The 12574-nt window shown below is 37.8% G+C and overlaps 4 protein-coding genes across 5 annotated transcripts; 3 read left to right on the plus strand and 1 right to left on the minus strand.

Annotated features, from left to right (window-relative positions):
• Positions 1-175: 175 nt before the first annotated feature.
• Positions 176-1655, plus strand: LOC145655639 (thread biopolymer filament subunit alpha-like). Its single transcript, XM_081709126.1, has 5 exons — positions 176-328; positions 445-558; positions 644-750; positions 864-1126; positions 1338-1655. The coding sequence occupies exons 1-5, from the start codon at positions 191-193 to the stop codon at positions 1355-1357; spliced, it is 642 nt and encodes a 213-aa protein (XP_081565252.1). The 5' UTR covers positions 176-190; the 3' UTR covers positions 1358-1655.
• A 796-nt stretch (positions 1656-2451) lies between these two features.
• si:dkey-183i3.6 (LAT2 domain-containing protein) lies at positions 2452-6043 on the plus strand. Its single transcript, XM_027006222.3, has 12 exons — positions 2452-2589; positions 3283-3387; positions 3496-3538; positions 3659-3702; positions 4182-4233; positions 4415-4449; positions 4543-4587; positions 4683-4710; positions 4839-4894; positions 5230-5283; positions 5487-5534; positions 5620-6043. Exons 2-12 carry the CDS (start codon positions 3285-3287, stop codon positions 5652-5654), a joined length of 543 nt encoding a protein of 180 aa, XP_026862023.1. The 5' UTR covers positions 2452-2589; positions 3283-3284; the 3' UTR covers positions 5655-6043.
• Positions 6044-6093: 50 nt separating this feature from the next.
• Positions 6094-9696, minus strand: LOC113574957 (replication factor C (activator 1) 2). Of its 2 annotated transcripts, XM_027006203.2 has the most exons (11): positions 9530-9696; positions 9067-9136; positions 8907-8948; positions 8658-8764; positions 7728-7829; positions 7437-7537; positions 7163-7320; positions 7010-7075; positions 6810-6890; positions 6592-6705; positions 6094-6299 (listed from the first exon to the last, which is right to left on the minus strand). In XM_027006203.2, the coding sequence occupies exons 1-11, from the start codon at positions 9634-9636 to the stop codon at positions 6189-6191; spliced, it is 1059 nt and encodes a 352-aa protein (XP_026862004.1). In that variant the 5' UTR covers positions 9637-9696; the 3' UTR covers positions 6094-6188. The 2 variants fall into 2 exon arrangements, with proteins under 2 accessions (XP_026862004.1, XP_026862012.1); XM_027006211.2 differs by lacking the exon at positions 7728-7829.
• A 1302-nt stretch (positions 9697-10998) lies between these two features.
• LOC113573288 (syncollin) lies at positions 10999-11513 on the plus strand. Its single transcript, XM_027003443.3, has one exon. It carries the CDS (start codon positions 11018-11020, stop codon positions 11411-11413), a length of 396 nt encoding a protein of 131 aa, XP_026859244.2. The 5' UTR covers positions 10999-11017; the 3' UTR covers positions 11414-11513.
• Positions 11514-12574: the final 1061 nt, after the last annotated feature.

The raw sequence follows: 12574 nt of genomic DNA on the forward strand, positions 1-12574 counted from the left end.
CAGCATCTCATTAAACTGCACAAATGCTCAAAGTATTTTCTCAGAATGAATTTTCACAGAACTTTAGCGTAGATGGTGTCTCCCTCTAGTGGACACCTAGCGCATCATAGATTAATCGTAATACTCGTAATTTGAAAGCTGTTCGCTGACAAACACGTGACTCTAGACTGCCGTCTTTTGTCCTGGTCATATGTTTATGCAGATCTCCATGATGACCGTGTCGTCCCAACCCAGCATTCAGTCCCTCACTGCTGTCAAGGAAGATCTGCGTGTTTACAAATTGCAGATTGACTCGGTGCAGAGAGAAATCGACCGTCTTAAATCACTTGTGTGTAACAAAATCGTGTCTTTACAACAATATCCTTGAACAAAAAGGGTCACTGTATGCGTCTTGGTGTGTGAAGTGTGGATTTGTTAGTTGGGTGATGTGCTCATTTTTTTCAGAACATCCAGCTAGAATCTCAGGTGGACGAGGCTGAAACCCACTCAAGCTCCCACACTGACACCTACCAGGAACAAGTACTTGCCCTCAAGTCCCAGCTGGATGACCTCAGAAAAGTACATTTCCTCTTTCAGTTAAATCCAAATACAGAACGGCCATGGTTAATTATCATGCATAACTCATTTATTTATTTATTTTAAGCAAATTGCGCAATATGGACAAGAATACCAGGAACTTCTGGCCAGCAAAATGTCTCTGGATGTTGAAATCACAGCATACAAGAAACTCCTGGACAGTGAGGAGAACAGGTAAAGAGGCACTATGGCTGACCTTCTCTCCTCCCACTGAGCTGTTTCTCTATGTCAGTGTGGTTATGCAGAAAAGAATTGCGTGAGTCTTGTCTGTCTGCTTGCTGGAACAGGCTGAAGTCTGGGGGAGGTATCACGGTGCACATGTCGAAGACAGCAGTAGGTGGAGGAGCAGGAGGAGGAGCCGGAGCTGCTCTGGCCCTGGCTGGAGGAGTGGGGGTGTTGGGAGGAGGTCCCGGTCTGGGAGGCGGGTTAGGCTTCGGTCTGGGCCTGGGTGGAGGCCTGGGTGGAGGTCTGGGAGCAGGATTGGGAGGAGGATTTGGGCTTGGAGCAGGTGGGAGCAGTTACATGTCCTCCAGCCTGAGCAGCAGTGCACGTAAGTATATGCCTGCTCACACAAGCACAAAGTACACATCATAACCAGCTTTGCTAATAAAATCATGCACCCTTTTTTCTTTGCATGACCATTATATTATTTATGAAATTGTGGGATATTATTTGAGACAAAGATAACTAAGGTGTACAAGATACTTAAAAAGCATTGGTTGTTTTCAGAAGTTATTAATGACATGTTCTTTTTTTCCCAGTATCATCCACTGTATACTGAAGAAATACCGCCACCCAGCCTCTTCCATCCTCTTGAGTGGTACCGTATTCCCATACCTGGGGCACTGAGTGAATAAGGCACACATCCATCCAGTTCTTGCCCCTCAGATTGTGTGTGTGTGCATGTGTGTGTATGTGCAGTTGTCTTGTGTATTCCAAAACATTTCCTCACATGGGTTTAGATTTCAAAGCTTCTATAATATAATGATAATACTGTGAGATTCTAAAGTCGTATATTCAGACTGAGGTTCTGCTGAAATTATTACTGCAATTAAAATCCCAATAAAATGTTTCATCCATTCAGGTGGTCCTGATCTAAAATAACTTTTTGAAATGTGTTCAGTTGTGAATTAATTTTGAAGAGAACATAAAGGAAACGCTGTATTTGTTTCATGAGTGGAAAAAATAAACACATAACCCTTTAACACCTACAGATTCTCCCACATTTACCAGATACATGTTGTAGTAGCATACACCTACGTCTTTCCATCTTCAGAAAGAATATTTTCTCTGTCACATGGCAGTATATCAAACCAGAAATGTTCACCACTAGAGTTAGCGTCTAAAATAGATGTGTCATGAGTGTGAATTCATCAACCAAACTGTTAATGACAGATAGATTTATGAGCTCATGTTTCACTTGTTTGCCACCCCTTTTATAAGCATTTGTCCCTCATTTCTATGGGATCCAAAGAAATCAAACATACTGAAGCATGGCTAAAAATCATACCTGAACCTTTACTATATTAGAAATATGGCATTCCATGATCCATTTTAATCCTTATCATGCTCATAACACTTTGTATGGAGAGTGATATGGAAATTTAGCAATATAATATAAGCAATATAAGAATATAGCAATATGGGGGATATGATTAAAAATTGGTTGTTGAGTTGAAAGTTAGGGTTAGGGTTGACAGTATATCACCATTACATTTACAGTAAAATGTTGCATTCATGTGCTAAAAGTATTTTTCCTCTTCATAAGGTGACAAAATCAGTACATTACAATTTAATATAACTGGGGGAATATCTCATTAGCACAAAAAATAACAAAATAAAGAAGAGCAGTACTGAAGAAACGTGTGGTGGTCCCCTGTCCAGCCTGCTGCACGGATGCGGTTGAGTTCAGTTGAAACAGGAAACAGCAGCACTTACCCTGTACTTTCACCAACCTCCTAGTGGCTTGAAGCTAGTATATGAGAATGGCTACACCCTAAAACATTATTTAAGGTAACATTCTTTTCTTCAACCTATGGTCGTTATATTATTTTCTTCATAAGACTGCAAAAATGAGAGATTGTGGCTAGTAGCAAAAAGACAATGAAGTCTCGGGTCCGTCAACAATTTTAAAAAATGCTTCCTTGAGAAGTATGGTATCTACGCAAAATGGTGTCAAAAGTAAAAAAAGCCTTACATAGTGTCTGTAATTTATTCATAATTACAACAATTCCTGTAGCACGTCAGCATGCTGAAATCTGCACTGTCAAATTAAATAATCAAATGTTATCAGTTGTATCAAATGCAGCACCAATTTATGTAAAAGGTGTACGGCTATAAAGGTTAACCACAAAATACAACTAAAGTTTATGTAACTACATAAAAGGGCACTTAGTCATTGAGCCTTTTCAGAATTTAACAACATGGGTGTTAATATTACATGTAAATCTTCATGACAGAAGTCAGGACTCAGTAAATTGGACCAAACAGTAAATTGCTACAAAGTTCAGCATTAGGTGTAATCATTTCTTTATTATTTAATTAATTGGATAGATAATTCTTCACACTTTTTCAGATGTTTATTCTGACATTATTAATTGTGGCTACATTTAAACTTGATGCATTTCCTGAATCAAAAGTGTGTGGTGGCTTTTCTCGTGAGATGGCACATTTGAATGTGTTATTTGCAAAATCTTATTCCCTAAGATATGATTGCAATCACAAGTCAGCAAGGATCTGTCCTGACACTCCTGTGTCTAGCCATCCTAGGGTTCGTTTCTGCTTTCTGCCTATGGTGTGGAAAGAGATCTAGTGAGTGCTCTTCCAAACATATTGCTTTTTATCCCACATACTTACAGCACACAAGTGTGTATTGATACCATCTGTTATTAAAATGTAGAAAACCTATTTCTCTTGCAGAGATAGTTCAAGAGGATAACCAGATTTACAACCAGGAAATACTGTAAGTTATTGTGAGGTGAAGTTGCTGATACTTAGAGAGTTTTGTCTTTCTAACAGTAACATTTCTAAATTATGGAGTAGACATATATACTATTTTTTTAATTGTTTTGGTCTCATTTAGTCAACGGGATGGGAGCAAATTTGCTGTGACACGAACAAAAACAGGTGAAGAACTTATCTTTGCCTTTTTGTTCTTAATTTAGCCTTGCAATTAATTAGTTATCGGTGATGACAATGTTTCATGTTCCGGCACTCTTAAGTCTAGATTTACAAAAGTGTTAATACAAGCAATTTTTGACAAAGACAAATGTCTCACTGTCTGGTTGACAGTATATCACCATTACATTTACAGTAAAATTTTGGATTCATGTTGTGCTAAAAGTATTTTTCATCTTCATAAGGTAACAAAATCAGTACACTGATTGTCTTTTTTTTCCACACACAATTTGGTATGTAGTTAACAATTTTAGATATAGTCCTTAATCACATTTTCTTCAAAAGATCCCTGAGAGTGAATGACATTTCATAATTAAATCTAAGTAACTTTGAACCACATTTAATATAGGTGATCTCAAAATGTGAAGAAGGAGCTGTATGCTATTTCAACACGTGCTGTTTAAATATTTATAGTGTTTCTTTTTCAGTGACAAGACCCAACCAGAAGAGCCCTGAGCAGCCTCTGTGTAACAAGACAGGGTAGTGTACTGATGAGTGTGCCCATAAACTTCATTGCTACCAACTTTACCCTTTTCTAATACTTCAAAAAATAACCTGTCATGAAATGTTAGATATAGAAGTCTGAATAATTATTTAAATTATAATTATTCTCTTTGAACCATATCTGTACAATTCTTTAAACTCTTTTTTATTTTCTAAGGCAATTTGCACATGCATCTAAAGTCCACTTAGATGGTAAGCATTGTCAGTTGTCCATAATAATTTTAGTAATATTATAAAATTGATAACATCAATGACAGCATATATTTCTTGGCTTTTTCCCAACAGCTGTTGAAGACACTCAAGGCAGTTACCAGAATGTTCCCAGTCCAAGTTAATATTTTACCTATAAGCTATTTAAACATATTTTTATAAAAATTGCACTGCCATCCTATCCCCTCACACCTTACCCATTTTTTTTTTTACAGAAAATTGCAATACAGAACAAATATATGTGTAAGCAGCCTTAATCACCATTCATTATAAAAGCAAAATGCTTACTTTTAAAAATTAGATGCCCAGTTAGTAAATTGCAACTCATTCGTGTATGCCTGCTTTCTATACTTGCTCTGATTTGATTTTAGAGATCCAATTCCAACCCCACCATTCAGAACTCCACCTGATGAGCTCATGGATAATGGTAGGAGCCACAGCTGAACAGCTGCTTGTCACAGGCCTATTGCTACATGTCCTATTAGCCCCTATTGTTGAATCTCTCACTTGTATTCAAATGTGTGAGGAAATGACCTCGATCTAAGCCCCTGTGTTGCCTCTGGAAAGGTCATGAAAAACCACAGCATCTGAAAAAGATAAAGACTAGAGAATGCACATTCAGGTGGAACTGTGGCTGAATAAAGCAAAAGGTCACGTTCACAACTTCACTCTTGCCAAGATGCTTTATGAGTGAGCGCTCCTGACTACTAAATGAGGTACATGCCACCGTATGTACGGTTAAACTTTTTTTTCCTTCCCCAGATACAGATACCTACATCAATATTTTACCAACACAAGATATTGACCATGACTCTGGTGAGTACTATGAAATTATTTTTGTCTTTTTCTATGGGTATAGACAACCATTCAATGTTATTGCAGACAATTACAAATTCAACCCTGTTAAAAATGTTTCTATTCAACCAGTGTTCTACTGTATAGCATTTGTAAGCATTTTGTAAAGCACTGAGACATGTTCTAGAAAAGTGATATATAAATATTTACTTACTTACTACCAGACAGCAATGACTATGAAAATGCACAATTTCTGCATAACGCTGATGAAGGTAATTTATTTTTTTGTATTTAAAGACTTTTCTGTTGTTAAAAGAGAAAAAAACAAACTCACTTTGATCTTTATCTTTGAAACAGATGAACCAGATTATGTGAACGCTAAAGAGGATTAACAACTTTATCAGCATAAAAAAAAGACAAGAATAAAATGTGTTTAAGGTACTTGGAATGAGTAAGAAAACAGAAGTTTTTTGCAGTGTCATTAGTTACTTGAGAATTGTGTGAAACTATATCAATGCACCAACCCCCGTTTTTACAATAAGATTAAGCAATTTATCTTTATTAGTAATCTATTGTATTGCAATGTCACTACACTAAAATGATCCTGAGCTTTTAGTAGTAATAACAGCTTCTTAGACCAAAGCAAAGTGTAATGCCTGCTGACATACAGCATGATGTATAGTATATATGCTTTTCCCCCCTCATAACATAGTAGTCAAACTACTGGCTATTTTTGGGAAATGGTCAATTTTTGTAATAAATCTGAAACTGGCTAAAACAATTGTGAAAGCACTCAGTGGATAATTTTGCATACACCAGGGGACAAGTAACTGAAAAAACAACCAATTTATTACTGAGCATTTTTTAAGTATTTACATTTTCACCAGCAGACCAATAAAGCCAAGGAGAGTATGAAGCAGCATGGCTTAGTTTGCATTAGGTGCAGCAGTCTTGCTGCAGAGTCGCCCTAAGAGTCCAGCCATTTGTAGAAGAGAGTTAACTCCTTCTGCTATCTTCATGTGTGTGTAGCCAATCTCCTAGAGAGAGAGAGAGAGAGAGAGAGAGAGAGAGAGAGAGAGAGAGAGAGAGAGAGAGAGAGAGAGAGAGAGAGAGAGAGAGAGAGAGACACACACACACACACAGAAACAGAGAGACAGACAGAGAGAGACAATGCACATTAAAAAAATTCACATCATTGTATTTGTAGGATATGATATGAATGTTGGCCAGAACGGCAGCAAAAACATAGTTGGGTGTGGTTTTTTTGTGGTATCAGATACTAAAAAATTACTTGCATGAAAGAGCGAATGAGAGTAAAAAGCTCCTTACCTTGATATACTCCAGCTTCAAGTATTCTGGCATTTGGAAAGTCTTACACACCCTGAAAATGTTTCCGATTATGTCTTCTGGAGAGTAGCCAAGTAACCAAAGCTGTTCAATTATCTATCGAAAGAGAATACATAACTAATTAGTACTGTATGATGTGGTTTGCATTTTTAGCTACATCCTGAGTTATTTATGTTAACAGAAACATGCACTGACATTACCTTGTAAGCTTCATCAATATTAGCATTGACACAGTGTTCAAGCATGCTTTTAACCAGCAGAGGGTGTGGTTCATCACATACCTGAACAGAGACAAAAGCTAAATCACTTCCACCAGATACCTTACACATATTTATATTGATCCTTCAGTCCAGATATAAATCAATGTATTGTAAGTGGAAAACATTCAACTGATATCTACCTTGAATACATTTTCACTGTTGATAAAACCAAATCCAGAATTTGTAGACTGCAAATTGTTTAGGGCCTGGAGACATAAATTAAGCACTGCAATATGAACATTACACTAAATACTGTTAAGATTGGCATCAAAACCAAAATACCCTGCACTGACCTGTCTCATGTCTCCTTGGGCAGTAAAGATAATGGCCTCCAAGCCATCATTGGTAGTGTGCAGATTCTCTTTCTCCACCACTTCCATCAGCCGCATCATGATCTGTTCATCCCTCAGTTTGCTGTAACGCAGGACAGCACAGCGGGACTGGATGGGCTCTATGGGAAAAGATCAGTATCAGGTTTCTGGACCAAAAAATATTTAAATACAAATAACAAAAATATTGTTCTGTCTTATACACCAACAGTTTTAATAATACCAGAAAGGAACTCACCAATAATTTTGTCTGAGGCATTGCAGGCTAAGGCAAATCGTGTGGTCTTAGAGTAGATCTCCATAGTTCTTCTCAGAGCCTGCTGAGCTCCGTCAGTCATACTTCAATTGAACACACACACACACACACACACACACACACACACACACACACACACACACACACACACACACACACACACACACACACACACACACACACACACACACACACACACACCATTAGGACAGGTAAGTGCCTTCTAAACAGTCAGATACATCTGCCCGTTTCCTAATCTTTCGAACTCATTACCTGTCAGCTTCATCCAGAATGATGATTTTGTGACGTCCTTTGGGGAGTGTAACTTTTTGCTGCGCAAACATTTTGATTTTGTTTCTGACAACATCAATACCTCTGAAATAAATAAAACCACAGTACGAAAAAGTTTGCTGCTTTTGATTACATTTACATGCAAGGAAATGCTGTGGTCTGGAAGTGAGCTTGCTTGGAGAAATTACAAGCACAACTTCCTCTCATCATCATTTCCAGCAAACTGTGTGAGCTGAACCCAGGGAGTGAGAGAACTGAAACCTGTGATCAGTTTGTTTTTAAATGTTCAAATGTTTGGGAAGTCCTCTTTGCCAATTCTTGTTGAGTTACCTATGCAGAGATCACACTGATGATGGCAATACATGAGCAACATGAGCAAATGTGAGCATTTCACAGGTTGGCTTATATTGCATCTTATTAAATCCATCCAAAAATTGAGTTATGCCTTAGTATATAATATTTCTAGTGGATGATGTTTTAGTGAACTGCAACATGCACAACAGTCAAATTCTGAACATTAAAAACATTTCACTTTAAATCTAGTCGACTAGATTTAGGCCTAGTCGACTTATTCTTACTTACAACACCCTGTTTATCCACATGCTGTGTCCAGAATATTCTATATGAACTGAAGAATAAAATTATGCCCCAAATCTCTTATCTGCCCACTGATGCCATGTATTTAGGAAACAACTATGTATAAACAACGGTTGGATAGCCTGAGTTAGAGCAGGGTTATCTTGACTGCATGCAGTGTCATGGTCCTGATCTATTACAAACAACATTAGCCACAATACAACCAAACAAAGTCCTAATGCAGTTTGTCATATGTATGGTAACTCATACTATTCAATCATGTCTATACTGTACTGTACTTTGTTATCTGAAGTGTATATCATAGTAAATACTTACCGATCATTTGAGGCATTCAGCTCAAGCACAGCATCCTTCATTGCTGGGCCAAGAAGTGCCCTTGCCAAACATAAAATGCTTGTTGTCTTCCCAGTACCTGGAGGACCCTTTAAACATAGCATTTTCTGATTACCTAAGCAGACTGCTAGCAAGACATTATTGTAATGGCACAGTTGGACAGTTGCTGTTCATTGAAGAGTTTGTTTCAAATTATAGGTTTAGTAAAGAGACAATAAAATTTGTACTTACTGCAATAATTATGTTGGGTACATTTCCCTCTCTGGAAAACACCTATTTCACCAATGGTAGAAAGAAACAGCTGTTTTATATATATATATATATATATATATATATATATATACTCTAACATACTATACTTGCACAAGTTTCAGATGAAGTGGCAACTGACCTCCAGTCTGCTGACTGTTTCCTCATTTCCAACGATTTCACTCAGCTTCAGGGGTCTATATTTTTCAACCCTAGGAAAATAACCACAGTAAAATGTAACACAATTACACAGTAAGGTGAAAACACTGCACAAAGCAATGTTCGGCACATATCTACCTCGCTGGCCAACTATCTTGCATCGATGCGATTAGCTGTTTACAAAACAGGCAGCCAGTTAGCTGGCTGGATACTCTAGCTAGCCATTTTAATTCTATGGTTTTAAATTATTCACCTTTAAACAATACTGAAAGGCTGGTTTATGCAGCCCAAAGCTCGCTAGTACAAAAATGAGCATATCATGTTATTTAGCTAGCTTAGGTTACAAAAATGCGTCAATACTTCGAAGCTACTCGCAGGCTAAAGCTTTTCAGCTTCGTTTCTTGCCCTTGATTTCTGGAACGTTGACAAACTATAGATGTCCCTACCATGGAAGCTCGTAAGTACTTGTCGATATCCTCGGAGCATCTTCCTTGTCATGCTGCGTGTCTACTTCGATTTGTTTACCATCAACGTCTTTCATCTCAGCATCCATATTTCCCGCAGTGTCGGATGTTCCCGCGCCCAAGAAGGAGAGCGGCCACTCAATGGCGTAATTTCCTAGACCTCCCGGAAGTCATTCTACACTGTTCTGGGGTCAGATGTTGTGTCTTTTAATGGTAAGGGTTGGATTTTAGTAGAGCTCTGTCGTAAGCGGCTGGATGTGGGCTCAAACAAACGCTGAAGTCTTGCCGTTTGATAAATAAATTTAACCTTTATCATCTCTGGCTTGTCGGTTCACATTACACAGCGTCCTGTCATGACAATCTAAGACCATTTTGAATTTCTTTTACTATATTGGACTTAATACCCTGTATTTTTTAAAAGTAAAAAACTTTTAAACCAGTATTTAACAAAGCATAAACTATGACACAGTACTACAAATCAGCCTATTTGAGGAAAGCGCTAAAAGGAGAGCTGGAACCAAAAGACACAGTGCACAACATTTTGTAGATTTTTCATAACCCCCACACCTTTTTTTTTTTTTTTTTTTTTAATTCACCGGAGTTCCCACTCTAAACTTTCCAGGTGGTTTGGAAAGACGCAGGGGTTCCTTTCCCTTTAAAACAGTAAGCAGTCAAATTAATCATCTCGTGTGTTTCATGATATTTGTGCTGATTTACTGAAATTGGAGGAAGGATTCATTTGGTTATAGGTTTCTATAATTCCGGTTTTTTTTTTGTGATTCTGTCTGTTAAACATACATACAAGTATTATGTAATGTAGTATACAAGTAAATTAGTATACAATACAAATGGGACATTCACTAGAATCAGATGCAATGCTTTTGTTTCAGTTTGAAAAACATAAAAAGATGGATTTTTAATGGGTGAAAAAATTAATATGTGAAAATTGTTTGAAAAATGTTTGTTATTAATTTAGTTTAAATGATTTCCCTTAACTGTCTGATGCAGTTAAGAGCCTCGTGAGAGATCAATATTATGGTTGAAAAAATTTAGTAATAATGTTCAAATAATTTTGGTAGACCCTCTTATTCAGCGTGAGTTACATATTTATAACTAAGACAATATGTGTGTTCGCTGGCAATCGGGTCCATGACCTCAGTTTTTTAGCACCTTTTTTTTAACCTGTGATACCAGGTACACCACAGGACTCAAAAATTATTTATTCATCAGAGTACAAAACTGTTTTTTTATTTTATCATCTGATAAATAAAGTATACCAGATTATTTGAAATATTTTGTCTACTTTGTTTCAAAAGTAAACATTGTGTTGAAACTCCCATAAGTAACCTTCATCCCATCTGTTTGCTTCCACTGACATTCACACACACTGACCATTGGCAAGCAGTGGCTCGGTGTATATAAGGCTGGATCAAGACTCCTGCAGCCTTGTTCATTCAACCCGCTGAAATCATGAAAGTAGCTGTTGCTCTTCTCCTTTGCGCTATGTGTCTTCTGGGCCTGGATGCCCAGTGCCCTGATCCGAGCACCCTGAAAGATTCAGAGGGCAACAAACTCTGTGCTCGCATGTTTGAGGACAGCAACTACTACTATGAGCAAAGCTGTGGAGGACAGTACCTTGATGTTAATCCCAATGACGATGTTCCGATAATCCCAACGCACTGGAACAACCGCGCATCCTCTCTGGTGGTGAGCAAGTTCTGCAGCCTGACTGTGTGGTCTCGCATCAAGAAGAATGGAACCAAGAGGAAGTTTTCTGCTGGCATTGTGTACCGCCTCAAAGATGTGAAGAAGGGCTTGTTTGGAAACTGGGACAATTCCATCTCTGCATACTACTGCACATGCTAAAGGCTACTGAAGCAAGCCAGGCAAGAGAGACTGAAATCAATCATTGTGAACCCATGTGTCATTGGAGGAATCAAATAAAATAATTCTGCAATTTGTCAAATTAAAATGCCCTGGTGTCATTAATTCCATTTAATAACCTACTGATTAAATATTTTAATCTACAGCAGGGTTGTCAAACTCAGGTCATGAAGGGCTGTAGAACTGCAGAGGTTAGTAGTTATTTATCCTGCTCTAAGGCACGCAGATCAACTCATTTATATCACTTTTTAAAAGGTAATGTCCATTAACATATAGGTAGAAGGTGGCATGAGGAACCATTGAGGGGCTTGGTAGTTACCTGAGGACTTGAATTAGATATGTGAATGAAAGAGAACACTAGCCTTTGCTATGTCATGACCCTCCTGGATTGGAGGTGGACACCTGATCTAAAGTTTTATTGTGGCAAACAATTTGTTCCTAAATAGAATAAAACGGTATGTTTCTAATGTCAACTTCTCAACATTGCCTCTGCACAGTAAAATGTTGCCTGGATGCTGAAACAGCAGGTAGGCTCTTTCAAAATAAAAAACACTAATGAAAAAAGCTGTTACATTATGAAGTATGCATACTCTAGAAACCCTTATGAGAAAGTCTGTTACATTATCGACATAAGGCAAAATGACTGGAATACTGAGTTATCAAAATTATTTAAGGGATAAAACTGAGCTGTGTGCTTCTCCTGTAGCGCTCTTCCACTCCTTGCTGTGATGTAGACCAATAAATGAATAAAAGCAGCAGCTAATGAGGCATTTGACATTAAAGCCCGGAGGTGGAATTCAAACCTCCTGCAGTGAAATCCACAACTGACACATCCCAAGACACTGCTGCTTGTCTATGAGAAATGAACAGAGATTTTACCTCTATAACTACAGTATGTGTCCTTCTGTGTTGGATGGATGAATGTATTCTGAGAAGGTAAGTGTGTGAATGAGATAGAGCCTTCTGAATACATAGCAACAGGTTTTATTTAAGTCCTGCAGTGAATGGGCCTTAGTCATAATGGCAGATATTTTTTTAAAGAGCAACAAAAGCTTCACAACTCCATTATTTCTTTTACAACAAAGTTATGTCTAATGCACAGATGAGAGAGGCTGGAATAAGGTCACCAACTGAATCGTTGGT

The sequence above is a fragment of the Electrophorus electricus genome, unplaced genomic scaffold (genome assembly GCF_041902795.1).
Source record: "Electrophorus electricus isolate QZ-2024a unplaced genomic scaffold, ASM4190279v1 Scaffold303, whole genome shotgun sequence".
Classification (NCBI taxonomy): domain Eukaryota; kingdom Metazoa; phylum Chordata; class Actinopteri; order Gymnotiformes; family Gymnotidae; genus Electrophorus; species Electrophorus electricus.